Consider the following 27,903-nt stretch of genomic DNA (forward strand, 5'->3'; position numbering starts at 1 on the left):
TCCTGGTTTCCCTTAAATACTCCATGAGTTAATTTACTTACTTCTGTTTCCCTTTCCATTAGTTTCTTGTTTCTTCAAAAAAAAGAAGTGAGAAATTTCCTTCAAGGCATGAAGGGCATGTTTCTCTCTAATCAAAGTTTAAATGTAGCACTTCCCAAACTGCATGATTTTTGAAATGCTTTCAAATGATCTTGAATTTTTCAGGTGGAGGTTAATTAGGGTTTCATCTAAGTCCCATTTACCCTCTAGTTTCCTATGTCATTGTTTTGTAATTGCTATTTCGGCACTGCTCTACAGGTACCTGCTGATGCTGGTGTTGACACCCTCATCCCGCTTTCTCTGCAAGGCAAGGACAACCCAATCCTCCAGCAATTACTTCCCACTTTGCTTAACCCTGCCATATTAGGTGAGTTAGTGCCAACCCTTGCACAATTTCCAAGTTATGTAACATGATTATTAAAAGTTTTGCTTTTTAACGTTTAAGGTCATTCTGTTTATTTTTAGGAGATCTGTCTGGCATCACAGGCCTCCATAACATGGTGGGCATTGGGGCGGGTTCTATCCTCCTACCCCCAGTGCAGACCTCAACATTGGGCATGCCACTTCTGCAAGGTCCCGATGGAGCCATTAACTTGATAAACAACATACAGGTAAATACTGACATGTATTCTGTCATGGAACCACATTTATTATGAGATCGAAAAAGAAGACTGTACTTCAATGATGTTAATCAAAGTTGGTTTTCTTTTTCTTCCCCCTGACCATCTGAGCTGCTGTTTATGTACTCACCTTTTTTTCTCTTTTATCTCCCAAGCTAAATCTTGCACCGTCCTCTGAAGGAGAAAAGCCAGTCTCATTGCAGGAAATTCAAAGCCACACACAGGAAGACATTCCAGCCAGGCAGATATCTCCCGAAGGGGTCTCCAGTCCTATCCCAGCTCCTGCTCCTGCCTATGAACCCACTCCACCCCCACAGCGAGGACCCGATAACCGCTCTGTTATAGATCCCTACACATCTTTCATGGACACGATTTATACCTCCTTTCTTCAAATCAGTGCTAAAGAGCAGGAAGATGGGGTCCACTCTGGGCCATCTGACCCTACTTCACCCTTCTGTGCCTTACCACCAGTTTCCTTTCCTGTGGAGCACCACACCTTACCTACCCCCACCACAACTCTGCCCCAGGCAAGTGCCCCAGTCTCCCTGAGCCCACGGCGGGCGTGCTCCCTTCGCAACCCAGACTTATCACGACTCAGCCTGGAAGCAGCAGCTCATTCCCCAGCCCAGGGGACACCCAAACCCCTTGAGGATGGGGCTGCCTCACCCCTACTCACAAAACCAGTCATGGGAGAGGGACACACTCATCCAGAGCCTCCGCTGCCACCCATATACTTGGAAGAGGCTAAGACAGACTGTCCTGCTGCAGCGGTGTGCCCCTACATTGAGGTAGGGGCGGATAGGCAAGGACATCTTCCACAGGCAGGTTATCTCAGTCCTAGGGATGGATGCAGTGGAAGGCCTAGTGGGGAGACATCTGGGACTTTGCTGCACAGTGAACAGGGAACGGTGAGTCGTTCCACTCACAAGTAATATTTTATGCCATAAAGTCTGACGGCCTTCAAGAATTGTCTTCACCCTCCAGAAACACCACTGTCCAGAAAAACACCAGGATAAATTGTGAAAGTATAACTAACTAAACTTGAGTGAATCAATTTGATTTCTTTCAACTTTAACATTAACAAGAAAAAATCAAACACGTTATTTGTTATTGCCAAAAGATGTGGCACTAAGCCTCCATCAGTATTGTATTACATCCATTATGTATGTTTTCTGTCCAAAGTGCAGTTTTAGCCTCTTTCACAATGTAGATGCAGAATCATATAACAAATATTCTCACCCAGTGCAAAATCAAATTGTCAAGAATTGCTATGAGAAACAGATTCTGCTCTGTCTCCCATGCTTTCCTCTTCCCTACTCTAACAGCCTCATTAAATGTCATATTTAAGATTGTAATATATTTACCCAACCTCCCCCATGTAGACTTATAACCCATGTCACTTTTAAGCTTGCAGAAATCCAGACTAAAATCAAAAACAATAGCTTGTATTTGTAGCAGGTCTGATATGGCCTTTTGGGTAAAATAGATAATTGAAGATTGTGCTTTACTGCAGTTTTCATCAGGTTCTAAACAGTTCCCTCTATAGGGTGGGAATACCTCTTTACTATAGATCCGAGTATTTTTAAGTGATTAAAGCTAATTGTATATTTCATTGTACAAGTAATCCCCGTTTTAAAAATTGTGAATGCGTCATTCTGCACACAAATTATACTTGTAAAATGCAGGACAAGTGTTGTGGATCTTGTGATACTAGCAGCATTTTATTCAAAATAATTTGCCCATTTACATCGTGACAATCTTGATGTTTTTTTAATGTATTTATTCATTTTCATTCTACCCATCAAGGATCCAGGTGGAGCAGTGGGAGGAGCCAGACGAGGACGAAAAAGGAAGCAAACGTAAGCTGCAATTTCATAACGTGATACACATTCTTTGTCTTTAGTTAGATTTTTGGGCCATGTTCATCGCATGAAACACTTGTTATTTTGTGTGTCAGGCTACAGAATGTGTTGGAAGACTTTAGAGACATGGATGCTACAGCACTAGAGGAAACCAAGGCTACGGTAAAACTCAGTCACCCTCATTGAATTATTATTCCTTATGTTAATGGCAGCAATGTTTTTTTTTTACATCGCATTAAGCTGCTTTTTGTCTGTCTGATCATCCTTTTGTACTTTTAGAACACCTATTGTGTCTGTGCTGCCAGTACTTTTCTTATGGCTTTGGGTTTTTTGAAAGCTAGTGCTCATAACCCAGAGATAATGTGTATTGACATTCTAATATCAGAAGGATGATATGTGATGAATATTTGATATTTGTAGGGGTATGGTGGTTAAAATTGGTCATACGGGAGCTCACTCCTGTCCATGAACAGGAAAGCCAGACATAATTTCCATGCTAACTCTGTCAGAGAACACCACATATGTGTCCCATTATTTATTTATTTTTTTTTATAAATTGTTTTTTTTATTTGAAAGTAAGAAAATATATTAGTGGGTATAAGTTCCATTCAGTTGCTGATTATGAGCTTTCAGAAACATTATCTTTCATCATCAGATTGAGTCTGTAAGGCTGTTTGGTATGTCTGAAATAAAAAAGTAATTCTTAAAGCTACAACCAATCATATTTGTATCTCAACATCGTCTAATTATAAATGATCTTCAAATGTAATTTCTGATATTCAAAATAAGCTTTTAGACCACAGAGAAGCAGAAAGTCAAGTCGTTAAAAAAGTAAAATGGAGGAGGGAATTAAAGAGAGTGTTGGTAGTGTCCTTCTAGCTCTGAGGTGCTGGCAAAGAGATGTGGGTGTAATCTCTCTCTTTCCTGTCTTCAGACAGTACTGCTGAAGCCTGAAAGGTCAGTCCGTGGCAGAAGGAGACGAGGTGCGAGGTCTCAGAGGCAGTGATTGGTGGAGGGAACTGTGTGCCCCAGCTGTTCACCAATCAGAGGCCTCATTTCCCCGCTAAATTTCTCCACCATCATCACCACTGTTTGGACCTTTGTTTTTGTTTTTTCAAATTCAACTGCACTAATACCATGCTGTTGTCATGTCAACCATTGTTATGGCAACCACTAAGAAAAAAATAGGAGAGATCTAGTCTCAAAAATTAATTTATAAAAAGTGAAAAAATTGAAGAGTAATGTGGATGCTTTTCACTGAAGTCTTCTCTTAGGTCTAGTTCACAGAATAATGGTTGTTTGAAGTGATCAGAGGTCTGTTCATTATGGTTGGTGTTAGATTTATATCATGAGAAAACACAAAAAATACAAGTACTGTTTTCTTCTCATCAGTGTGTTACTGTGAGTCAGGATAAGCCCATCTACTTGAATGATGCTCTCCATGGAAAGTGTGTCTATATGTGTGGATGTGTGTCTTAGTGTGTTTGAGTGTGTGTGTAGGACAACAGTGCTATTTCTGAGCCCCTCACTGTCCGATGTGGTTTAGATGAATTTCTTATGAATTAATGAATGAGACCTGGTCTCTTCATTACATTTAAGGCTCTTTACAGATACATAGTGGTTGTATTTAAAGAAAAACCACTCATGCTTTCAGAATGTGCTGAAAGAGGGTTCCATCGCTCTTACTTTTCCATGATAAATTGAACCGAGATTAAACGCAAGGCGATGCTTTGGTTTGCCCTAGCAGGTGCTTCAAATTCCTAAAGCCACTTGCGTTGCAACCACTAATCACATTTAAAGCAAATAACTTGTATCATAATTCCACATCTTGTCGGAATCCACTTGTGGTTTCTATATTGCTAATAATGTTAGCGTCATTGAAAACATTTAAAATAAGAGGTCTTTTGAATGTTGTCAGAAGTAACCATTGAATTTCCAAATATCAGGAGAATTTCCTAAAATTTGTTGTTTTTTTGGTGTTAGTGAGCCCTACGATGTCATAACATGAGCAGCCCACTTACATTTCACATGCAGTCAAAAGTTAACCCCCTCCTTGCATGGAGAAAAATATCTGAACACAGAAATGAAACATTTGAAGGAATCGTGAGAGTGTAGACAGTATAGTATGTCCTTTGATTGGTTGAACAAGTGTGGGGAAAATTCTAAAGCTGAAAGCGGTCATGTCTTAAATGGATCTGTTGCGTTGGTATGTTATTGTGGATCTGAAGTAATATCCTCCCCATCTCCTCATATCACAATCCCCTCACCCCCCACAAACACACACACACTCACACTGCCCTGCCCCCAAAGTACTGGCGTCTCTAGCTGTATTTAAAAGACAAAAAAGAAAAAAACAATAACATGAAAATAAAGAAAAGTAAAAAAGAAAGCAGATTATGCAATTTCTACACTCGGAGATTTGTACATATGTACAGTTAATGTGTTTTATTTTGATTTTATATGGTTAGAGAAAGATGAGAGAAAACATTGTGAATTTTTCTGGGAATTGTAATTGAGTATTTTTCTCATTCTACCCCTTGCTTTCAATACTTATGTTTAAAAAGACGATTAAATTGTGGACTGTAGCTTTCTTTTTTTTATATGGGAGTCTTTTTTTATTTAATATTAAACTATTTACAGAAAATGTACTATGTGTTCATTTCTGGCCTGTTAAACTGTAATTATGATACCAATGATAAAGTGACACTTGATTTTGTTTCTCAAGATCTCAAACATAAGGGTTTAAAGGATGTGGTTTCCCAACATCTTGCATGATACTCCATAAATGGTCTATGCAGGATAAGTGGTAGATAATGGATGGATCAATTTAATTTAACGTATTTAAACTTGCTTACTGTGAACTGTGTTTTGTATAAGTAATTTCTGGCAGGTTAAAATGCCTTGACATGTAGCACTTACTCTAATAGGGATAAAACAATGGGAAGAGAAATCCTTTAACAATGACAATAGTTGATCCAAGAGGCAACACCAACGAATGTCATTGAAACCAGAGGACCAGGGATTAAACCCATCAAATGAAGTTACGTGAGATATTTGGTAAATGTGACACACTTAGGTAAGTAAAAAAAAAAAAAAAAACCTAAATGTTGCTGCATCATCTCTGTCGCACTTCTGTGAGTTCAAGGTGAGACTTAAACTCTTGATCAATACTCTGTCGCTGTCCCGTAATTCCCTCAGGCAGCTTTACAGGAAAATACAGTCATGCATCTGAAGGCAGTATTAAGTCACTGCGTCAGCAGCCCGTTGCTCGACCACAGTCTTCCGCTGATGCTCCGGGAGGCAGGAACTCCCGTGCGGATGCTGAGCTGAGGACGCTGAGGCGGGTACCACTTTAAGGAGGATGCGGACCACGCCCTTCGTCGACCCACCGATAGGGGGCGCTGTGGTTACAGAAGCAGGCCGATCAGTAGCGACTTCCTCACTGCCCTTCCATCAGCGCCTCACCTTCAACCGGCCCGACCCACTTCCATCGCCGCACCCAGAAGACACACAGCACCGAGCAGCCTACTGGAAGGATATCGTCATCGGTAATTTTAATAATGTAGGGAATCGTTTTGCGATCTGACATCCGATTTAACCCTCGCGGCCTCACTGCGACACAGAAACACTCTCCAGCTGCGCGTAAATACACCGCAGCCTCCCCTCCTCTAATCCGCGCAAATCCCAACCAGCCGACCCGCAGTCCTCTCCCGAAGACGGACACAGCCTCTCCGCATCCCCACCCCCTCGAAAACCCCCCCAGCCTTTCATCCGGACGGTTCAGATCAGGGCCCGGGCGCCACCGGCAGCATCCCTCCTCCTCTCCCCCCCGCAGAACGCAGCAGCAGCAGCAGCAGCATCAGCATCCTCCTCCGACCTGCGCCATGGCCGACGTCCCAGCGGATTGCAACATTAAAGTGCTGTGTCGCTTCCGTCCTCTCAACCAGTCCGAAATCCTCCGAGGGGACCTTTTTCTCCCCAAATTCCAGGGAGATGACACCGTCGTCGTCGGGGTGAGTACAGGGAGGCGCTTTGTTGTGCACGGAGGGCCCCTCATCAATAAATCATCAGCTCGATCCATCTGGTCGACAGGGGGGGGGAATAAGATTTTAGTCCAGTTGCCCGACACCTGCCTTTTTTCGGATTCGTACACCGCAGGAAAATGAATCAGCTGATTGACGTCCGATGTCGAAAAACAACCGATTCATTCATTCCGTCGGTACAAAATTGTAAACGCCGTGCTTTTCTGCCCACTCAAACAGAAATCTGGAGTTGAGACACAGTCCAGCAGCCTCGAAAAAAACACAAGGAGGTGTTCTATATTTATTTATCTTTTCCTCACGATGTTCCTTTCATAAATATTGCTTAAAGAGGCAGAGATATTCATTTTAATTGTAATATCTTAATTGCCCCATTGGTGGCCATTCTCTTTTTTGAATAACAATTGAAAAATCAGGTGGTAAATTTATTGTGTAGCCTTTAGAGCATCAGGTTCGCATTTTGATTGCTTTCTCTATGTTTTTCTTCTCATTGGATCAATCAGGGTTAGATCCTTGACATGAGGCTAATTATTTAGATCCAATTTGCACATCTGCAACTCTTAGCCGCTCCTTCAAGACACAACCATATCCCTGAGAAAAGATATTTTTATTCTTGATACCGCGTGTGATGACGGCCATAGCCTTAGACCACTTGCCTCGCCTCCGTTCTCCACCGATGAGCCAGTCACGAAGAAGAAGGGCCTTCCTCGCCCCTCTGTGTTACGTTGGAAAACAGAGTCAGAAGCACCCTCTCTTATGGCCTAGAGATCAATCATCATCAAGGGTCACGTTTCTGATTTATCCCGCTTTCCACAGACCGACTCCATCTGTGTTTTCATGCCGTACTCTGCTGTCGGTTGTTGCCTGCTTGACTCTGAGGCCTCTATGTTGACGTCTCTTTCGGCCTCTTCGGCCCTGAACTCAATGTGTCTCTCTGGTAAATGGGGGGCATCCTGCAGCGATGAGTCAGTTTGTTAATGACATTTAATATGGCCCCCCCCCGCTCTGGCTGCTCTCCCCCATTGTGCTGCTCCCGGCAGTAGTTCACTGGCCAGAAATCACATCCAGATCAGCTAGATATTACATAAAAATGATAGAAAAACAGTAAGAAATGGGGAGAAAATGACAATGAAATTGCAAGCTTAGTTCTTAAACCAACCAAAAAGTCTGATTCTTGACAATGGAAAAGGCCATTTTCACAGGTTGAAATGATGGAATCTCTCTTTTTGATAAAATGACTTTGCAAAATGTTAGGACAAAACATTTTTATCGATTATATCATAAGTTTTAAGTATGTGGCACAAGTCTCTGGCATGATGTATTTTAGTCACAGTAATGGTCTGAGAACAAACCTTTACTTTTCTTAATAACATTTATTTTTAATTCAGGAATGTCAGAGATGGTATTTCTGTCTTTATGGCCATTTTCACTTCAGCCACTCACAGGTAGAACCTGTTACAGTTGTGATGTTTCAATGATGGTTCAATTTCTTGTCACGGCATCACCCGACACGCGATTCGGCCTAGTTGGAACCAAAATGTGATTTATGTCATTAATTACACAGGTGTCAAAGCGGCTGCAGTGAAAACGGCCCATTGTTTCCCCACTGAAGGTCTTTAAACCCACTGGGCGAAATCAATGAACATGACGAGGATTTGAAAGAAACTATCAATGACTAATCAAAATGGGATTTATGCAATATTCACCGCAAAATGAGTTGTCAGTTGTCAACAAGGGCTTCTGTTACTGATCCCGAGATCATTTAAATTTGATTTTTTTAGTGATACCGGATAAGTAGATATACACTCTGCATTTCAAAATAAATGACGAAAACTGATTTGCTTGAACGCTCCGTGCCTCTTATAGGAAAAGTAACGTAACAACAAGTTTATGAAGATTCTGAATCATCGTCACACCGCCAGTCATCAGACTGCCTTCAAGTTGTTGCGCTCTGTCTCTTTTTCTCTTCACGCAGACTAAATTAGCAGCTTAGAATTGAAGCACAGTCAAATTTTATCTGTTGGTAAAACAGAGAACCCAGAACATGTCTGCATCCATATGGAAACAGGTGTTTTCAGAGACAAATGAGGGCGTGTCCACTCTTTAAAATTACACTTTAAAACAGGAGTCCGGAACCCATCTGGGGACATTAGGCTGTCAATGTCCACACAGTTTATAGGCTTGTGATCAACAACAAACAGCTGGTATTTTCAGAGGTAAAAAATAAAGAAAGTATTGTTGCCGAGCAACCATTTGGGCCTGGGATGTGGCTTGGCAGTGTATAATCTGTATATAACAATCTTCTGATATCTATGAGTTTGACTTTTCTTTTTGTTTTTGTTTGGATCTATCATGCTGGCTACATCTTGCATTTATACATCGATAACATTAGAGTGATATTGATCAATTTAGCTGGTCAAAGCAGTTACGAGCAGCGTGTGTGTTCCTGGGACGTGTGTATCGTAGAAGTGCTTTCTGGAATTTTAAATGTCATTATGTTGCTACTGCTATTAAAACGTTTACATGAAGAAATCCTACACTGGAAAGTTATCGATGACAAGATATCCCACATTTCAGCGAGAGCAGTGACAGAAATCCCCGTCTGCTGCCAGCGTGGGGATGGTATATCTTGTCTGCAGTGATGTTGATTTCACGTGAGACATGAAGCTGTGATGGAGAGGACCTCGGTCACATTATCTGAATTTGTCAGGCCTTGCTTGAAATATGAGTCTGCCTGGCAGCGGAGGAGGAAGTGCTGCAGGCCGGGATTTCACCCTGCTGATCCTATCTTGCACTATAACTGAGATTACTACGGTTTGTGCACATCGTGTACATAAATGGCAGCAGCCGTGCAGCAAAAAATAAACATTTTCAGCATAAAAATGGATATTACATAGCAATTGTCTCTTTACAATTATTTTCATGTTAGTAATCTCTAAAGCCAAATCTATTAAATTGTTCATTGCTTATTAGGAACCCATTTGCTGCAGTGCCAACGGCCGGATGTCTTAGGACCACTGCCTTGTGAAAGCTAAAAAACTACTTGTACATCTTGTTTTTTCTTGGCCAGACCAACAGAGGCTGAGTCATTCAGTCAGTCTTTGCTGACACCAGTCACAACTCGCTGTTGTGCAAAAAAAAAAAATTAAGTCTTTTGTTGTTTTTTGATGGTTTGTCTCATATTGTTTTGAATTACTGTGTTGCAGAATGTTATTTTAGCTCACGCTTGATTCCTGTCATGCGAAAACAAAAGACTTTCAGAGAATATGTTCAGAGAAAATAAGATCTCTTAGACAAAAGGTGTTCTCCTGTATCTTTTGTTGACCAATGTCTTTGTGTCGGTTTGTTTCTGTAGGGGAAGTCCTACATGTTTGACCGTGTGTTTCCGACCAACACCACCCAAGAGCAGGTGTACAACACATGCGCCAAGCAGATTGTCAAGGGTATGGATGAACGGAGGCATCAGATCAGTTTAGAAAAGTAAAAGACTTGTTGCGGTTTTCACTCTTGGCTTTTGTTCTCTCCCAGATGTCCTGTGTGGATACAATGGCACAATTTTCGCATATGGACAGACCTCCTCCGGGAAGACACACACCATGGAGGTACTGTGATCAGAAAAAGACTGACATTTTTTTTTTAATTGATTTATTTTCTTTGATTAAAATAACAGTGAATAACATGATATGTGCTTATGAATGTTAAATCATGTCAGAATCTGAAACCAATGCAGTAATCCAAGCGTCCCTGATATAATGTATAATTGGCTGTTAGAATGGTGGCACAGTAATTAGCACTTCCACCTCACAGCAGGAGGGTTCAATTCTGTTTGCATGTTGCAGGGTGTCTGCATAGTCGTCCTCCCACAGTCCAAATAAATCTCTAGTAGGTTCACTGGAGACCGGAACTGCCCAGACATGTGAATGATAGAGTGATTGATAGTTTGTCGCCATGTGTGATTAATTGGTGAACGGTCCAGGGTCAATCCTGGTTCTTGCCCAATGACAGCTGGGATAGGCTCCCGCCCCGTGGCAAAACTGAGATAAGCAGCATGGATAATTAATGAATGAATAAACGAATTCCTGTTTAAAATGTTATTCAGGTAAAAGAAATATGAAACTGCACTGATGTAGCTCTGAAATGTATCGCTTTATAGTCAGACGTGTTATAAGACAATTCATTTTGTGATATTTTCTTCCCATTTACTTGCATCAGTCTTTTCATCTATATTTCAATTGAACAGCAACTCCAGATCCACAAGAGTCTTTGCAGCGCTAACGGAATGTTAAATGGACTCTATGGAGTCCTTCAACCAAACATATTCCATTTTCTGGGCCAAACACAACTGTTTGATGATGAAACATTCTCCTTGTTGTAATGTTTCAGGGCAAACTGCACGATCCGCACCAGATGGGCATCATTCCTCGCATTGCCGAGGACATCTTTAACCACATCTTTGCCATGGACGAGAACCTGGAGTTCCACATCAAGGTGTCTGCTGAGTTTATCAATTTGCTTTGTCCTTTTGTCCAAGGTTTTATTCTTTCTTACAATTCAGAAACATTATTTTTATTTTGCTTTATTCTCCAAAAGGTGTCATACTTTGAAATCTACATGGACAAAATCCGCGACCTGCTGGATGGTGAGCTCCACACATTTTCAAGTTATTCAAACTTTAAAGCAAGAAAAGCAAAATATCTGTCTCAGCATATCTGTCAGGTCTCCTATTTCTTGTTCTTTTTTATTAAAGTATAATATTTCTCTCCTCTCAGTGACAAAGACAAACCTCTCTGTCCATGAGGACAAGAACAGAGTGCCATTTGTGAAGGTCTGGAGAGTTTATTAGATATTATTTTTATGTGAAAAATATTCTTCTGATCATTAATCTTATATCTTGTATCTCCTCTCCTCTCCTTTGCAGGGCTGCACGGAGCGTTTTGTCTCCAGCCCAGACGAAGTGATGGATGTGATTGATGAGGGAAAATCTAACCGCCATGTCGCTGTTACCAGTAAGTCTTCTTTTATTTGCGTGTAATGTAACATTGAAGTTTTATCTTCTCCACCCATTAAATTGTAGCAGGAGACAAATTCTGGTTTTCTTTCAAGCAGTTTCACTCCAATTCCAATGTCTGAATAAGTCACTTACAGTAAAAAACACAAACATTATCACTTCTCTTTTTCCCCTGGATTCAGTAATACTCTCTCAAACTAGACACAGCCTGTTAAATTGTTAGATTACAAAACTTCCAAAATCCTCACGATCTTTACTTTGCTGTATTTCTGACTGTGTGGTCAGTCACAGTTCTGTTTCTCAACATGCTGTATTATTGAAATGAAAGCAGTGAAATGAAAACAAGTGAATCATCATCGAACCATTTTGCGTAAAAATATTTTTCTTTGCACTCTGATTTCCTCAAAAGATTTATCAAGCTTTGTGCCCAGTGTTTAGTTTGAACTGAAAAATTTATTTACTGAGATTTTAACATGGGAAAAAGATTGCCGGTAACGTAAAGATTTTAATGTAGTAGCTATATTTTGCTGCAAAACAAGTACCTGAGTCTCACAAATAAGATTATTTTACAAAGTTGTTGTTTGTGACAGATATTGTATTGGTGCTTGGAGTTTTCAGAAGGTAAAAGCAATATATCTTTGTGTAAATTTTACGAAAAGTTCTTGTGCTGACTCATACTGCTCCAGCCAACTGCAGACTGTAAGAAAAAAAAAAAAAAGCAAGATCAGATGAGCTTTGGGATTCAGAGTACAACAAAAACACATTGACTTTGCCACTGCAATACATCTCAGACTTAATAGTTTCTGCACATACAGTAATTTTTTTTTGTCAAAATTATTGTTGGGTTTCTTTGGCATTTTCACATTTTCAAGCTCTTTAATCTGACCATGCAAGTTTGGACTATTTTTGTCTTGCTGGACAACAGAGTCCGGCCGAATGGACTGTCTCAACTTACACAATCTGACAAACGCTACCATTATGAAACCAAGAATTAGTTATTGATTCAATGTTTTAAATCATCAGAGTAATATTTGCATTACATATTGAAATACAATAATATTTAATCAGTTCCTGGCTTTCTGTAATATCATATTCAACAGAACATGAGCAGATTTATCATTTCAGGCTATTTTTTCAATTTTTTTGTTTGAATAAGACCTCTTTTCATCACAGGTGTCATTCTGATTGTGTTTCATGTTCAATTTATGTACTTTCACTCATTACAGTGCAGTTTCCATAGTGAGCGATAACTTCTATATTGACCTGAAACCAAAATTGTGTTTAAAACCAGCACTGAGAACAACCTAGTGTATATAATGATGTTATTTGCTTTATGGATTTTTTTATTCACGAACAGGGACATGATCATCATATCTTATGTGGATTCAAAGCCCAGAGAATTATGCACCCTCCCAAAGGAATTTTGAAATCACATTTCATAAAATAAAATCTCTTCAGCAGAGCAAAAATATTCCAATTGAATTTTAAAATGGTAATGGTAACCAACAGTTAAACTTGACCACATCCCAGTCATATGAATCCAGATTATAAAAGCAGTGATGAAGGCCTAGTTCTTGCTGATTCATTGTGGAAGATGATAATAATATCGAGTTGATGGTTCATCACCTTTCAGACACCGAGCTGATGCCTCCAGATCTGATGAGTCGGGACACTGAAGCTCTGTCTGTGAGGATGCGAGCCAGTTATTGAGTTTAGCACATTTTATCACCGTCTCTCTGGAGAGATGTGATGTCCGTCTGCTGCAGATCTGCTGAGTGCATATAATAGATTGTTGAAATGAGGTCAAGAGCCTGACCGATTCTGGGTTTTCTTGGGTCAATGCGGATATTTGGGAGTAAATAGATCAGAAAATGAAATCTTTTGCTGGTATTTGTCTCACATTCAAATATCAAGCTAATAAGATATTGCTAATTCCAGCAAATGGAACTGTGCTGACAGCTGCAACAGCCAGAAAACTGTTGACATTACATTTTAGTTGGAAATTAGAAAGAGGTCAGTCATTCCACACCCTCCCCGAAACAAATCCAAGTAATTACTAGTTTAAGTAACATTCCATTTTGGTTAGTTATCAAAACATATTTGAAAAATATCAACTCCAAACTATCAACTGCAGTACTCTAAATTAAATGTTTCCCATCTAAAATCCCAAGAATGATGTCAAAACCTATGTTAACACATCAACCCATATACCGTAAAGACTGCAGTTGGCAATGTGTATGCAACAAAATGATAATTTCTGTCTTTATAAAAGCTGTGTCTAAAGCTTAATTCATCACAGATTTTTAATCTCTTTAATGAGTATTAGTGTCCTCCAGGACGGCTAACTTGAAGCTGTTGCCCCCTCTGTGCGCAGACATGAATGAGCACAGTTCTCGCAGCCACAGCATCTTTCTGATCAACATCAAGCAGGAGCATGTGGAGACGGAGCAGAAGCTGTGTGGAAAACTCTACCTGGTGGATCTGGCTGGAAGCGAAAAGGTGGGAGCTTCTCCATGGGAAACATCTCCAGGTCGTCATTTTGCTTGCCTAACCGCTGTGTGCATTTTAGGTCAGCAAGACTGGAGCTGCTGGTGCCGTCCTGGATGAAGCGAAAAACATCAATAAGTCCTTGTCTGCTCTGGGAAATGTGATTTCTGCCCTGGCTGAGGCCACGGTGAGTCATTTCTTATCTCCACTCCATCAAAAGACTGGCAATTTAAAATCCTAAACCTCCACATGAAAGTGTGACTTCTGACCCCTTGTTTCCCTTTGAGTGGTTGAAGCATACAGTACATTAAACAAAAGTAAGCCTACTAGATTTCAAATATCTATTTTAGACCATTATTGCAAGTTTCTTGCTGAGCTTTAAATACTGTTTTTTGAATTATTCATCAATAAGTTGATGGATCTGATCTGAACCTGGATCTGAATTTTGAAATAATTCATTTAAATCATCTCATTGCTCCCGTTTCTGGCTCAGAACCCAACTGCAAATCCTAGATAGAGACGATGGAGTAGAGACTCTTTAGTTATACATAATCATATTCTTTGACCCTCTCACAGAATTTTTGTACTAATACGGGAACAAGCAAAATTTTATTATGTGCTTTATTATGTGCTTATTATTTTTATTATGTGTTTATTATTGACTGCCTGCAGATTCACCCACAACATAAGCCAAACTCTATGAACGCAACGTTCATATTTGACAGAGGTTCAGATTTTTAATGGAAATATTAACAGGTGTTGATTTGAATCAAGGTGTTGATTTGAATCAAATTAGTGTAAAAAATTCTGAAATTAAATACAGCGTTTTTGTCATTTTCACGCTGTCCTGATGTCTCTCACAGAAAACTCACGTGCCGTATCGTGACAGCAAAATGACCCGCATCCTCCAGGATTCTCTGGGTGGAAACTGCCGCACCACCATGTTCATCTGCTGCTCTCCCTCCAGCTTCAATGATGCAGAGACCAAATCCACCCTGATGTTTGGACAACGGTAGCTGCATATTTTTAGGCCAACTAATTCTCACAAGCTGCCTGTCTTTATTTCTAAAAGAAGGGCAGTAATATTTTGGAACTTACCTATTAAATTTCAAGCAGAACAGCTGTCTACTTTTCCATTGTTAAAGGTCAAGAATAGAAAAAAAAAATCTAAAGGTAAAATTTGACTTCAATCTCAAGAAAAATCATCTGATATTCTCTGAGAGCACAATGAGATACAATTGTGAAATAAAAGCCATGCATTTATAAAATTCAAGTTTTAAATCTTAGAGACAAACACTGAAATTCATTAAAGTGAATACTCCTAGAGGAAGAATTCATTGATCTTGTGCCCTTTAAATTTCATTTTATAAATTTTTGGCTGTAATCCTAGAAAATAACCACCTGCACTCCTGCCGTATTTAAGCTTTTAATTTAGGAGATTTTAAACTTGTACATCAGCTCCAGTGGAGTTCAGTCACCTAAGTGTCTCCCCATCTCTGTCATTCCCGATCATAGTGCCAAGACGATCAGGAACTCGGCCTCCATCAACCTGGAACTGACAGCAGAGCAGTGGAAGAGGAAGTATGAGAAGGAGAAGGAGAAGAACAAGACCCTGAAGGAAACTATCCAAAAACTGGAGGTTGAACTCAACCGCTGGAGAAATGGTGAATGTGTTTCTGCCTTCCCTGTGTTGAGCTGTATGAGTGCAACTTTTAAGACAATGTGCGAAAAAACTTTGCGCTCCTCTTTCACAACTTTTCCAACCAATCACCGTTCAATAATTTTGCCATGCCTGTACAATTCCTCCCCTCAGGAGAAGACGTGCCTGAAACCGAGAGGACTCAGCCGGAGGTGGTAAATCGGTTTGAGACCACAGAAGAGCGCCCCATTTTGGACAATGACACCTCCTCCATTGTTGTCCGTATTTCCGAGGAGGAGCGTCAGAAGTATGAGGAGGAGATCCGCAAACTATACAAGCAACTGGATGACAAGGTCAAGTAATCTAAGGCCCTCTTTGTCATATCATTGCACAGTAGATCACCAAATGGTGATTATAAAAAATGAAGTCCTGTTAAAAAGAGCAAAAACGTGGAATATAAGCTGAATGCCGTAAAACAATTGAAACAGATAGAAAAGTGAAGAGTCAGGGTCAGACTTAAAAACAAAAATGGTCAGTCAGAAACTATGTTTTTAAAATGAATTCTAATCAAGATGGCAAATTAAAGAATAATACATTCTTTGTGATGTGATGTTGTGATGAATGAGTGAGGGGACTGCCTGTGTTCATGAAGGTATCATGTGTTTACAGGATGATGAGATCAACCTGCAGTGCCAGTTGGTGGAAAAACTGAAGCAGCAGATGCTGGACCAGGATGAGGTTCGTTCACATCCATGCAAACTCGCACAAACTCAGCTTCTCTTCCTCACATTACGTTCTACTCCCTCCAGCTGCTCGCCTCTTCTCGCGGCGACGGTGACAAGGTCCAGGCAGAACTTGGCAGGCTGCAGGTGGAGAGTGACTGCGCCAAAGCTGAGGTGAAGGAGGTGCTGCAAGCCCTGGAGGAACTGGCCATCAACTACGACCAAAAGAGCCAAGAGGTGGAGGAGAAAGGCGTTCAGAACCAGCTACTGGCAGACCAACTGGCCCAAAAAATGGTAAGTTAAGGAGGGAAATAACAGAATTAACTATTTGACACCAAACAGAAAAATCACTCACCCACCACACGTCTCAGACCAGAACCAACTGTATGGTAGCTAAGTTCCTGATATAAACTCGATACATTAACATATTAGCATCACAAAGATACAAATATGGAGCAGTTATGCAACATTTGATGACATTTTAACTTTCGGTGGAGCATCAACCTCTTAATTTAAAAACCTAAACTATTGATACCGATTCAGTCTCGATTGTCCAGACTTCATTTGGATACAAGGCATGACTCAATCAGTGTTTTTTCAAAAGCGCCACTACAATTCTTCCCTTTTTCAGAGCAACTGTGCCCTGTATGATAATTTTTATGTATTTTGGTCCAGGCATGTATACATGATCAGCTCGTCACCTCTGGTTTTCACAGGCCAGTCTGATGGAGCTGGAGGCAGAGTTGTCTCGTATGCAGGAAGTGAGCGGTCAGCAGAGGAAGCGTATCGCTGACGTCCTTAATGGGCTGATGAGGGACCTCAGTGAGTTCAGCACTATTGTTGGAAATGGAGAAATCAAGCTGGTGAGTCAGATGCAGGGTGATAAAATGCACGCTGTGTGGCGACGGTGTTAATTCTTAATTTCTCCTGACCGTCTCCTATCGTCAGCCGGTGGAGATCAGCGGTGCCATCGAGGAGGAGTTCACAGTTGCCCGCCTCTATATCAGCAAGATCAAGTCAGAGGTGAAGAGCATGGTGAAGCGCTGCCGGCAGTTGGAGAACATGCAGCTGGAGTGTCACCGCAAGATGGAGGAAACTGGCCGGGAGCTCTCCTCCTGCCAGCTGCTCATCTCTCAGGTCAGGTTGAGAAATACATTGGTGCCATTGACTGGATAAGGTTTACGAAGCATGAATTCAACCCTGTTTCGTATTTGTGTTTGTACAGCATGAGGCTAAGATTCGCTCACTGACTGAGTACATGCAGAGTGTGGAGCAGAAGAAGAGGCAGCTGGAGGAGAGTCACGACTCTTTGAGCGAAGAGCTGGCCAAGTTACAAGACCAAGGTACGACTCACAGTACAGGCTGATGAATAGATCAGTTTATATCCAATATTATTTAACTGTTAACCCTTATTGAATTTTTAATGTTTATTTGCAAGAAATAACCTGAAAGATCGGCCCAAATTATCCCCAAAATGAATAAATAATATTTACCTATTATAGCATCATCAAGAATTTACTGGAACAACAACAAGATACTATCTAAAAAATCAACAATGCGTCACAAGAGATATTGCCCAAAATGAGGCAATATCATATAAATCCACAAAAATGACATAGCAATCAGCAGATAGCTACTTAAATGAGTCCTGAAAATGAAAAAGGCCAAAAATGAGCAATCTCTGCAAGAAATGATCTAAAAATCCGATAAAGTTATTAGCAATCAAAGTGAAAGCTGATAATATGAAAAAGCTTCAGTGCATTTCACATGTATATTTGTCAAAAAAACATAAATATCAGCTAAAAATGTTATGTTACAAGAAAATGAAAAAAGTATGAGGGGAGCAGTATGAGAGTTCCCAGTATTGACAAGAAATAATATTACTATTTGTTTTCATTTGAGCCACCCCTCCACAAAAAAGGACCAATAAACTGCACACAAGCTCTTTCACACAAACAAAACAAAATAAACAACAATAATAATATTTATTAAATTAATCTAAAAAGGATTTGCCAGGAATTTTCACCATGCATTATCTGACATGTACTTAGCACTTCTTTATTTCTCTTTCCAGAAAACTCCTTGCTGGAGGAGAAGGAGGGAGAGAAGGGTGAGAATGAGGACGGAAATGTCAAGGTAAGAGTTCGTGTTAAACTTGGCCTGTATGTTTTATCAGGCAGTACGGAAGACGAGAAGGCGGACATGATCTCCTCACTTGTACATCGGTCGATAGTAGACGCTATCTTTCTTCCTCCAGAAGGTTCCTCGCCAGCAGGGGGAGACTCACCGTGGCCTCCACCACAAGCAGCTGACGCGTCTGCGTGATGAGATCAACGAGAAGCAGAGAGTCATCGATGAGCTCACCGAGTGCGTAACTCTCATAGCAGACAAGGGAAAAAATAAAAATCAAAGGATGTTGTGTGATTAATGAAACTACCTCAGGGGATTGGGTGTACAGTGCAATATGTGTAAATAAAATCTTCCACCAACTATAAACATCCTTTTAACAGACAAACACACTCTATTGTCAGTGTATTACAGTTTACGACACAAAATATTATCGTTCTCTACCCCCTGAGTGTGTGTTGTTGTTCTTGTGCTGTGCTTTAGTCGTAACTCCAAGCTGGAGCTGGAACTGGCTCAGGTCCGCGCCGACTTTGAGCGCCTGAAGAGTCAGGACAGTTCCAAGAGCGAGCGTCTGGAGGAGCTGTCGTAAGCACTGTCTTCTTTAAACAACAGACTTAAATAGCTTAACTTTAAGCTCAGTGGGTGTGGATGGACTCTGAGCACATAAGAATACTTAACATTCCGCCGTTAGATCCACATTTTTGTAATTGAAAAGAATTTTCTCCTCATCATTTTATCCTTCAACTCATACAATCATTATTATTATTATTATTATCATGATTACAAATTTAAGATATTCAGCATTTTGAATTTATGTGTGTATGTTTTCTTCAAATTGATATCATTCTAATTCTTAAAGCATGCATATGACATAATAATAATGATAATAATCATAGGTGAGGTGTATATAATACAGCACACAAAACTGTCTTGTTTAAAAAGACTGGATGTACAGCAGATTTTTCGACAGTAGTGGACTCTCGACACATTCCTACCCTGTATGAAATTGATCTCGTCCCTTTTCTTCTAGATTCCTGCATGAGAGACACGAGCAGACAAAACAGGACTTGAAGGGTCTGGAGGAGACTGTTGTAAGTAAAATATGCACAGACACATACTACAAATAGCATGACAAGAGACATAATAACTGATATATGAGAGCCATGTTGTGGTGCCCTCTCAAATTTCAAGATGTATATTCAACTTTGCATATCCCTTTTTCTGTTTTTGTCCCTCAGGCCCGCGAACTCCAGACCCTCCACAACCTGCGCAAGCTGTTCGTTCAAGACCTCACGTCGCGGGTTAAAAAAGTAAGCAAGATGGAAAAAGAGGATATTATTTATCTGTCGAAGTCTGAAATATGAATGAGTCCTGATCAGCCTCGAAATATCTTTTTTGATGACATTAAAATAAGATGTAGAGCTTTGTGTTATCCAGTTGATTAATCGAAGAAAGAGGTGTAGTGATGAGATCATTTCATCTTGTTTTTTTGCCTAAACCTCTCTAAAAATGGAAAAGAGGGATGTGGAGGAACAAGATGAGAGAAGTCTGAGTGTTGTGAAACTCCAAAACACATGTTTTGAAATCCAAAGGGTCGTGTCACAAAGTAGTCACCAATATTTTCAGGTATGAACACATCCAGGAGACTGTCAGGCATTTGTAGTTGTTGTTTCTGATCAGTTTTCTTTCTTGCCGTTTTCTCTTTCAGAGTTCCGAAATGGAACCTGATGATAGCGGGGGGTCTTGCACCCAGAAGCAGAAGATTTCCTTTCTTGAGAATAACCTGGACCAACTTACAAAGGTTCACAAACAGGTGTGCCGTTATAATGTGACCATTGCTTCCGGTTCCTAGTTTTGTGCCCACTGGTGCAATAGGCTGCTGCTACTCACTGGTTGACACATTTAAGAGTTTATAATTTAGATTTAGACCTCGCTCCGACTCACAACGGGCTCCTTAGCCAGTCCAAACTTGGCAACAGCTATGTTTGACTTTGTTTCATTGAATAAATTCAATACACTTTTTTATAAGTATCAAGTCAAGCTCAAGGAGGAGTGTGTGTGTGTGGGGGGGGGGTCTGTATACGGTCTTTAACTGCCTCAGTCTTCCACTCATTTGAATACACTGCATCCCCCCTACTCCCACCATCTAATGTACAGTTCACCTACCATCCAGGCCAAAAAATAATTTGTCTGAATGACTTTACCACTCTCTTTACTCACTTTACCTCCCTCACACCCAAGGCCTTTTGACTTGTGATGAACTGAATCCCATTACAATGACAACATCAGCAATTTTCTCAACAAATCCTCCCTGACATGAGAAAAGCTGACCTTGGGTTTCCAAAGGCACCCACAAATAAATTTATCATTATTATTATTATCATTACAGCTCACTGAATGGATATGTTCATTGATGTGTACTATATAAGTCAAGTTATTATTGATATGTTCCTGTTTCCTCTCTCTCTCTCTCTCTCTGTCTGTAGCTGGTTCGTGACAATGCAGATCTGCGTTGTGAGCTTCCAAAGCTGGAGAAACGTCTTCGGTCTACTGCTGAGAGAGTTAAGGCCCTGGAGACTGCACTGAGGGATGCCAAGGAGGGTGCCATGATGGACAGGCGCCGCTATCAGCAGGAGGTCGACCGTATCAAGGGCGCCATGAGGACAAAGAATGCCCTGAGGCGCCCACATGCTGCACAGATAGGTAACACTGAAGCACTGAATTGTTTTTGTCCTATTCAGTCTTTGTTCAATTCAGGAAGTAAACCACTTACGCTTTGATTGTATCTTGTAATTTCTGACAGCAAAGCCAGTGAGGCCGAAGCAGGTCTGCTCCCCCACCAACCCTTTTTACACCTATATCCGTGCCACCGAACACGGCAACACCTACAGCAACGCCCTCTTCCAGAATAACATGACACAGCAGAGCTCCGCCAGTGTCAACTGCAACCCCAACTCCATCCAGAGCAATACGTACGTTCAAATAGTTCCCTCCATTTTTTTGCTGTCACACATAAAACGGTCCATGTTATCTGCAGGGAGCAGTGAGAAATTAAGGGCATTAAGATCTCAAATGACTACTTCCTCCATGTTCGGGTAAACCTGGAAATGACAGATTTTACAGTCATGAAGCACAGAAAGTGATGAGAGAAATCCAAAATGATATTGGTTGTTTAAGGAAATGATTTGAATCGAATGGATTGCTATGAGAAACACAAAACATTAAACCTTTTCTTTCACAAAGCATTTTTCTCGATCAAATTGAGGTTCAAAAGGAAATGTTGGTGTGTGGAGAGGAGTATTCTGACAAGTTTGATAAAAATACTATAATGCTACCATTGTTGTGTGGATGTATGTTGGTGTCTGACATGATTCACATGTCTGTTGTTCTCTGTGTCTTAGAGTTTCCACAGCGCTGGGCTACAGAGCAGGCAGATATAATGGAGATGTACTGGAGTCTTACCCGCTAAATATTGATAACGGTGAGCAAACGAGCACACACACACATTTTCATCCAGCTTATATTCACACGTGTATTAAAATATGTGTATTTTAGATGTGTATTTATGACAAGTTCATTAGTAGTGCTCACAATATTGATTAGATATATCAATGAATGGTAAACATCCTTTTTTCAACAGGAAATAACGTCAGTGAAACGAGAGACATCAATGACAACAGGTGAGAGCTTCATAAACAGCCAAATCAAATAAATATGTTCAAAACACTTGGTAACTTTTTTGGGTCAATTTGATCAGAGCAGAATTAACTACTCATCCTAATTCTTTGAATACATTTGAGCTTTTGAATTACGTCGATATACAAAAATGCTTGTCATAATTTCGCTTCATTGGATGGTTCAGCTCATTCAGTGATGCCATGTAACAGAATGTGCAGCCATGCAGACGTGTTAGATGTTGATGATGATGTTGATGATGATGATGATGATGATGATGATGATGATGACACAGTTGTGTACTGAGTTTGTTTGATTGAATCTGCATCCATTTGCAGGAGTGATGTTCACTGTGGGAGTGAGGTGGATGACTCAAACAGGCACTACATCATTCAGCAGGAGACTGCTGCAAGTTAATACCATGGTAACTAACATAAGTAATCACAGTCACACAATCACACGTAAGGTGCTTTCACCTAAAGTCAGGCTTATGGCCCTCACTTCCCTCCATAGTTATCTCTATGTGAACCGAAGTGATTCTGTTTAGTTGGAAAATACTTTATATATTATGAGACATTGACCTCAACAGTTAAGTTAATGTTAACTAATACAGACAATAACATGTCTGGATGTTGTTCTTTATTTAGCAAGAATCATCACTTCTGCTATGTGATGTTCACTCACACACAAAAGTACTTTTAAAATCTAAGTAAGGCCAAACTATAAAAAAATGTGGTGTTTTGTAATGGGAGAGCTTCCAATGTGAGGAGTGGTCCAAGACGTGGGTTGAGGTGAAATTTTTGGAAGATTTACCCAATCAAACCAATAATTGGAAAAATTAAACATATCAAGAAATGAATAAATAAATACATCTATAAATCTTTTTAGTTTGAAGGGCCATGCCAACTTTGAAGTAAACTTGATGCTATCCTCACAGTAAGAAGAGTGTTTGTTTTACATTTATTGTTGTGAAATGATGGGACATTGTCATTGTGGATTCAAATACAAAGCTGTAACTATTTTCCAGCAAACTGTTGGCACTCACCTCCGCCAGCCTATTACAGCAGTAGACTTTTTTTGGTTTGTTATGTCTGAACACAAGATGATGTAAACAAAATTTGAAGCACTTGTCTTTCAAAAGAGTTTAGCTGACATGAACTCTGGTAATTTCAGATCATTGTTTCACAAGACGGTACGTTTTAGAGCCACGGTATTTAGACGAAAGCATCATGGAGTGCTGGAATGCATGTGTTAATGGTAGCATAACATACTGTTTTTTATATATGACATTATATATATGACATTTGCAGATGTAATGTTATTTCAAAAAGTAGAATTTCCTCAAACTCTCTGTGCTTCTGAATGAATGCATGCATGTAAGTGCCAAAGCAAAAATGACTTGTAGTAAGTTTTTCTCTTTTTCTTATTGTCCCTCTGCAGGAGAAGACCAAACACTGTACCCCCTCCCTTCTGCATGCAGCCTGTCTCTCATCCTTCCACTGCTTTGGTGAAGATGACAATGAAGATCTGTAGCCCTGTAGTCTTCTAACTAGATAAAACCCCTCCTACTCCCACGGCAACCATATTTATCTCCAAGTTTGGGGTCCAGCTTGTCCTAATCCAGTCACTGCAGGAAAAATAAATAAATCACTACCCATTTTTTAAAATGTAGACCTTCGCTTGAGCAACTCAGCAATTCCCTCAGCCAATCAATTTCTCACCAGATATCACCCATACTGATTTCTTCCTGAGGTGACTGAATTGAAACGGGGCCAGCTCCTTTTCCATTGACATAATACAGAGCTGTTGTAAATAATAGTGCCGTAATACTCCAGTCGAGGTTTTGACCAGCAACTGTTTGTGTGAATGCACAGCCTCCACCATCCCCTGCACATCCTCTGAAGGGCATCATGTGGATGACAAACTGTAGGCAGACATGACGTTTCTCTCTGTCGTGATTAAGAATATAGTGTGTAACACAAGCTTGTGACAGAAGACCCTCACTCTGCATGTATGTCACTTAGCGGGTTAGCTTTACAATCATTGCATGTGTCATGATGTGCGCTGTGAGTGAACAACAGATGTCAGAGAAAAACGCTGGTTTCTTTAAATCCCTGTCCTGCTATTGGATTTTTTCCCCCTAATTTTCTGTTGGTGTCCGTCAAAGTCAAATCTTATGTGGCGTAAACAATTCAGCAAAAATATCTGCATCTACTTTTGATATCATAGTATGTAAAATAGTATCAGAAAACACAGCCCAGAGAAATGTTGGGGAATCAGTTGGGTTGCAGCTGGATAATGCCTTTGCAGGTATCAGATGTTGCTGCCCGCATTCATGGTTTGTGACTGTTTTGTGACTCTCCGAATGGCATCTCAAAAAGAGCTTAACCTCCACCGTCAAACTAACTTGCTGTCATGTGCACATAGTGTAATTACTACCTCTAGAGCTACGTATTATATACTTATTACAGAGTGCTAAGATATTAACCTTTTAATTGATGAATGAACGTGGATTTCAGAGAAAGTTGTGACTGTAGTTCATCACTAATGAGAGTTGAGGCTTTTTTTCTTTTCTTTTCTGAATCTATTCGTATTTGTTTTGCATTTCCATTATGAAGCGGGATCACCAGGGGTTTAACAGCACGTTCAACTTCTGCTAAATTTTAGAACAATCAAGAGGAGGATTTTATTTGGCGGGTTGGTGTTTAATCAGAACCACGAGAAGTCCAGTGGTGAGGGACCATCCCAGCTGAGCAGCCACCAGTCTGGGATGAACAGAATAGGCATGTCATTTGAAGGTCATGCTATGTCTTCTACTGTAAATCCTGGCCGTCCAATCAGGAGAGAAGAAACCTGCATGTCTCGGGTGTGTGATAAAGATGTGGACTGATCGGGGTCCTTTTCAAACACCTAACTCCAATTGTATCATTAAAAGTGTTCCTTTCAAGATAATTAATATAGAAGTAATATTTTTAAATAAGCCGTCTGTGTTTGTTTACATAATGGATTGTTGTGATGGCAGAAGGAACTATAATGAGTGTAATTCTGTGATTTTCTCTCAATTTGTGGGTTGATACTATAATTATCATTTATCTAAGTGAGTGATAACTAAGTCAAACTATGACTGAACCAAACCAAAAAATTAAATTCTTTACATTTTCCCTTTTAAAGTAGATCAGTTTATAGCATTTCAGGTTTTTGATTTATTTATCTTTTTTTGACTGATTTTAACACCTTTTCTATTTCTTTTTGGGCATAGTTGTTCAGCCCTCATTTTCAGTTTTGTTTTTAAAAAAAAATATGTAATATTAAAATACTTACTTTTCAGGGACAGTTTTAACTAATTCTCAGGTCATTTAGGTCAAATGAACCGCCGTTTAAAAAACCCGCATTATTGCAATACATTTCTCAGCTTCACATTTCAAATGCTTTCACTGGCAGAACTCTGTCTTTCCTCCCTCCCCTTCAACAAACATTTCTGCTCAAGCTCCTTTTTGCTATGTGATTAATAATTTAGGTCCTAACCTAAATTATTAATCACATAGCAAAAACTTCAACTGTATATTGTTGATTTGACCTATACCGCATTGGTATAATTTAACCATAATAGTAAAGTTCTTTAAATCCATCAGCCATGACAGCACTGTTCAGTTTCATACTCTGACATACTGGCATTGATAACATCTCAGGGCTTCACCTACACAATCATTCCTTTGGCTTCACAACATGCAAATACCGATTATTTACCTGGGTCTTGTATGTAAGAGAGGAATACTCCTCCCGACTGTGACTTGGCCAGGCCCGTCAGCTATGATCCAAGCAGACCCTCTATTTGACATCATGTCTGATAACTCTGAAGGTGGGCAAACGTGTATGATATTGTCGTCTGCTTTTCCACCCTCTGATTTTGACATATCTTATATACATGTGCTATCCATAGTTAATCTTGTAAGTAAAATAGTGTGTGATGTCAGCAACATACAAAAAAACAGCACACAAAAAGAATTCTAAAGTTGTTATTTATTTATTTATTATTTATTTATCTATCTATTTAGCGATTTCTCGCTCTCTCTCTCTCTCCCTCTCTCTCTCTCTCCCTCTCTCTCTCAATCTCTATATCTATCCATCTATCCATCCATCCATTTATGTATGCCTATACTGTAGCGTCTACATGATTACGTGAATCACAGTGCAAAACCCCCTGTATAAATAGACTCCATCACTATGCTGTATTGTATGTGAATCATTGTGTTGTAGTACGAAGTTCAATAAACTTGTAGAAAGAAGGCTGTCAGGGAATTATTTTGATTGCATTTTATATTTTATATCATTGTCTAGTGCTTATGTTTCCCAAGAGGGTGTCCAATGTTTTACATAGTACATTTTAGGTATAGGTATAGGTGTGTGTGTGTGTGTGTCCATTAGATACACTGAAATATTTTTTATATCAAATCATCAGAAAATACCATGGCTGGGAATTATTTAAATTTCATATCTGCTACAAATTGATGGTATACTGACTAGCAAACTAGCAAAAAGAGTTAAGGTTAAAAAAAAAACACAAAGAAAATGTCTGAAAATTAGGGAAAAAAGGGTCATTTTCAATGTCTGAAAAGTATTTTTCAAAGTTTGCATTGAATTGAAAGTCACTGTTATTAGAAACTTTTCAAAGCAAATAAACAGGATTAAACTAATCATTTAGTATGCATTCATGTCACATTAAATGATCCATTTTGACATACATTGATATGAAAAGGAGTCTTGGAATATTACAGGATTCATGTTTATCAGTGACTACAATTGAAATCTTTGAACTGCGGCTGAGTTTCTATGAGTGTGTGACTGCTGGTGCGCAGCATCCTTGTTTTTAGAACCTCTGACCCAAAGAGGAAATGGATTGTGAAACTTATGAGTTGGATGTTTGCCACAATGATAAAATGAAAGGGACACATAGGGTAGTTAGCTGCTGCTGCTTACAGGCTAATCTCCCTCACTGACTCTGACTTGTCTTTATTGGTGTGATGGTAAGTTTTTATCCCAAAAACAGATATTGCATCTTGTCATATGAGAAGTTGATGTTTTAGGAAGATGAAGGTGAGCAACTGATAAAGTCTACTTTTGTTCTATTAAGGAAATTTCTCAGTATTTTTTTGAATTATAAGCTGCTCTCCATGTTTCCCATGAGAAAGGAAATGATGATGTAAACAGTATTGGTATGTGGTGTATCATACTTTAATATAGCAGGGGGATGCTGCAAGCAAATATTGCTTTTCAAATCCACTGGGAACCATTAGACTAGAGGGAAATGAAATAATCTTAGTTGTTTGTTTGTTCAAGAGAATCTGACTAAATCATATTTGATGGTCTATATAATATCTGCTTTTACAAATCTTTATTGTTGGGATTCTGAGTATATTCACAAGATTCAAATTCAATAAAATATGCAAAAAAAAAAACATGTTTGAGGTGACCTGGTGAAAAATCACATGAAAATGGCACATGTCCATCTGAGGCATCGTGGTTTTTGTTCAGGTCTTGATCTGCATAGTGTGTCAAAACTAGTTGGCAATAAACACATCCAATCACCTTAATGACATTTTAAAAGTACCTACATTTCTTCTATTTAGGTCTGTAACACATTCCAAAAAGGACAGTGACAAAAGGCTTTAAAAACATTTACCAAT

General features: G+C 39.7%; 2 protein-coding genes across 5 annotated transcripts in view; both read left to right on the forward strand.

Annotated features, from left to right (window-relative positions):
- mbd6 (methyl-CpG binding domain protein 6) overlaps window positions 1-5,106 on the forward strand; it is a 16,227-nt gene extending 11,121 nt beyond the window's left edge. For 2 of the 3 annotated variants that reach the window (XM_086159523.1, XM_086159525.1), the window contains 6 exons: window positions 298-406; window positions 505-650; window positions 815-1,567; window positions 2,466-2,518; window positions 2,617-2,683; window positions 3,456-5,106. In XM_086159523.1, coding sequence (XP_086015649.1) covers window positions 298-406; window positions 505-650; window positions 815-1,567; window positions 2,466-2,518; window positions 2,617-2,683; window positions 3,456-3,527 — 1,200 coding nt within the window. In that variant the 3' untranslated portion in view covers window positions 3,528-5,106. The remainder of the gene's footprint in view (window positions 1-297; window positions 407-504; window positions 651-814; window positions 1,568-2,465; window positions 2,519-2,616; window positions 2,684-3,455) is intronic. The other variant, XM_086159524.1, reaches the window with a different exon arrangement.
- An 807-nt stretch (window positions 5,107-5,913) lies between these two features.
- LOC147227285 (kinesin heavy chain-like) lies at window positions 5,914-26,505 on the forward strand. Of its 2 annotated transcripts, none has more exons than XM_086159010.1 (29): window positions 5,914-6,534; window positions 9,917-10,004; window positions 10,090-10,163; window positions 10,945-11,049; window positions 11,152-11,200; window positions 11,331-11,386; window positions 11,480-11,567; window positions 13,944-14,068; window positions 14,139-14,243; window positions 14,920-15,068; window positions 15,572-15,720; window positions 15,870-16,048; window positions 16,365-16,433; window positions 16,505-16,711; window positions 17,134-17,280; window positions 17,366-17,554; window positions 17,643-17,760; window positions 18,492-18,553; window positions 18,678-18,784; window positions 19,028-19,129; window positions 19,575-19,635; window positions 19,783-19,854; window positions 20,253-20,357; window positions 21,031-21,247; window positions 21,348-21,516; window positions 21,946-22,025; window positions 22,185-22,224; window positions 22,558-22,643; window positions 23,660-26,505. In XM_086159010.1, exons 1-28 carry the CDS (start codon window positions 6,406-6,408, stop codon window positions 22,634-22,636), a joined length of 3,120 nt encoding a protein of 1,039 aa, XP_086015136.1. In that variant the 5' UTR covers window positions 5,914-6,405; the 3' UTR covers window positions 22,637-22,643; window positions 23,660-26,505. The 2 variants fall into 2 exon arrangements, with proteins under 2 accessions (XP_086015136.1, XP_086015135.1); XM_086159009.1 differs by having other exon boundaries at window positions 5,915-6,534; window positions 18,675-18,784.
- Window positions 26,506-27,903: the final 1,398 nt, after the last annotated feature.

Source organism: Fistularia commersonii, chromosome 14 (assembly GCF_037954325.1).
Source record: "Fistularia commersonii isolate RoL2024-O1a breed Wild chromosome 14, RoL_Fcom_v1.0, whole genome shotgun sequence".
Classification (NCBI taxonomy): Eukaryota; Metazoa; Chordata; class Actinopteri; order Syngnathiformes; family Fistulariidae; genus Fistularia; species Fistularia commersonii.

Excerpts from the sequence above, each read along its gene's own strand:
- LOC147227285 (XM_086159009.1), top strand. The coding sequence starts at position 6,406 with ATGGCCGACGTCCCAGCGGATTGCAACATTAAAGTGCTGTGTCGCTTC. Across the intron at positions 14,244-14,919 it reads CTGCCCTGGCTGAGGCCACG|AAAACTCACGTGCCGTATCG; the intron begins GTGAGTCATTTC and ends TGTCTCTCACAG. Across the intron at positions 17,555-17,642 it reads GCCAGCTGCTCATCTCTCAG|CATGAGGCTAAGATTCGCTC; the intron begins GTCAGGTTGAGA and ends GTGTTTGTACAG.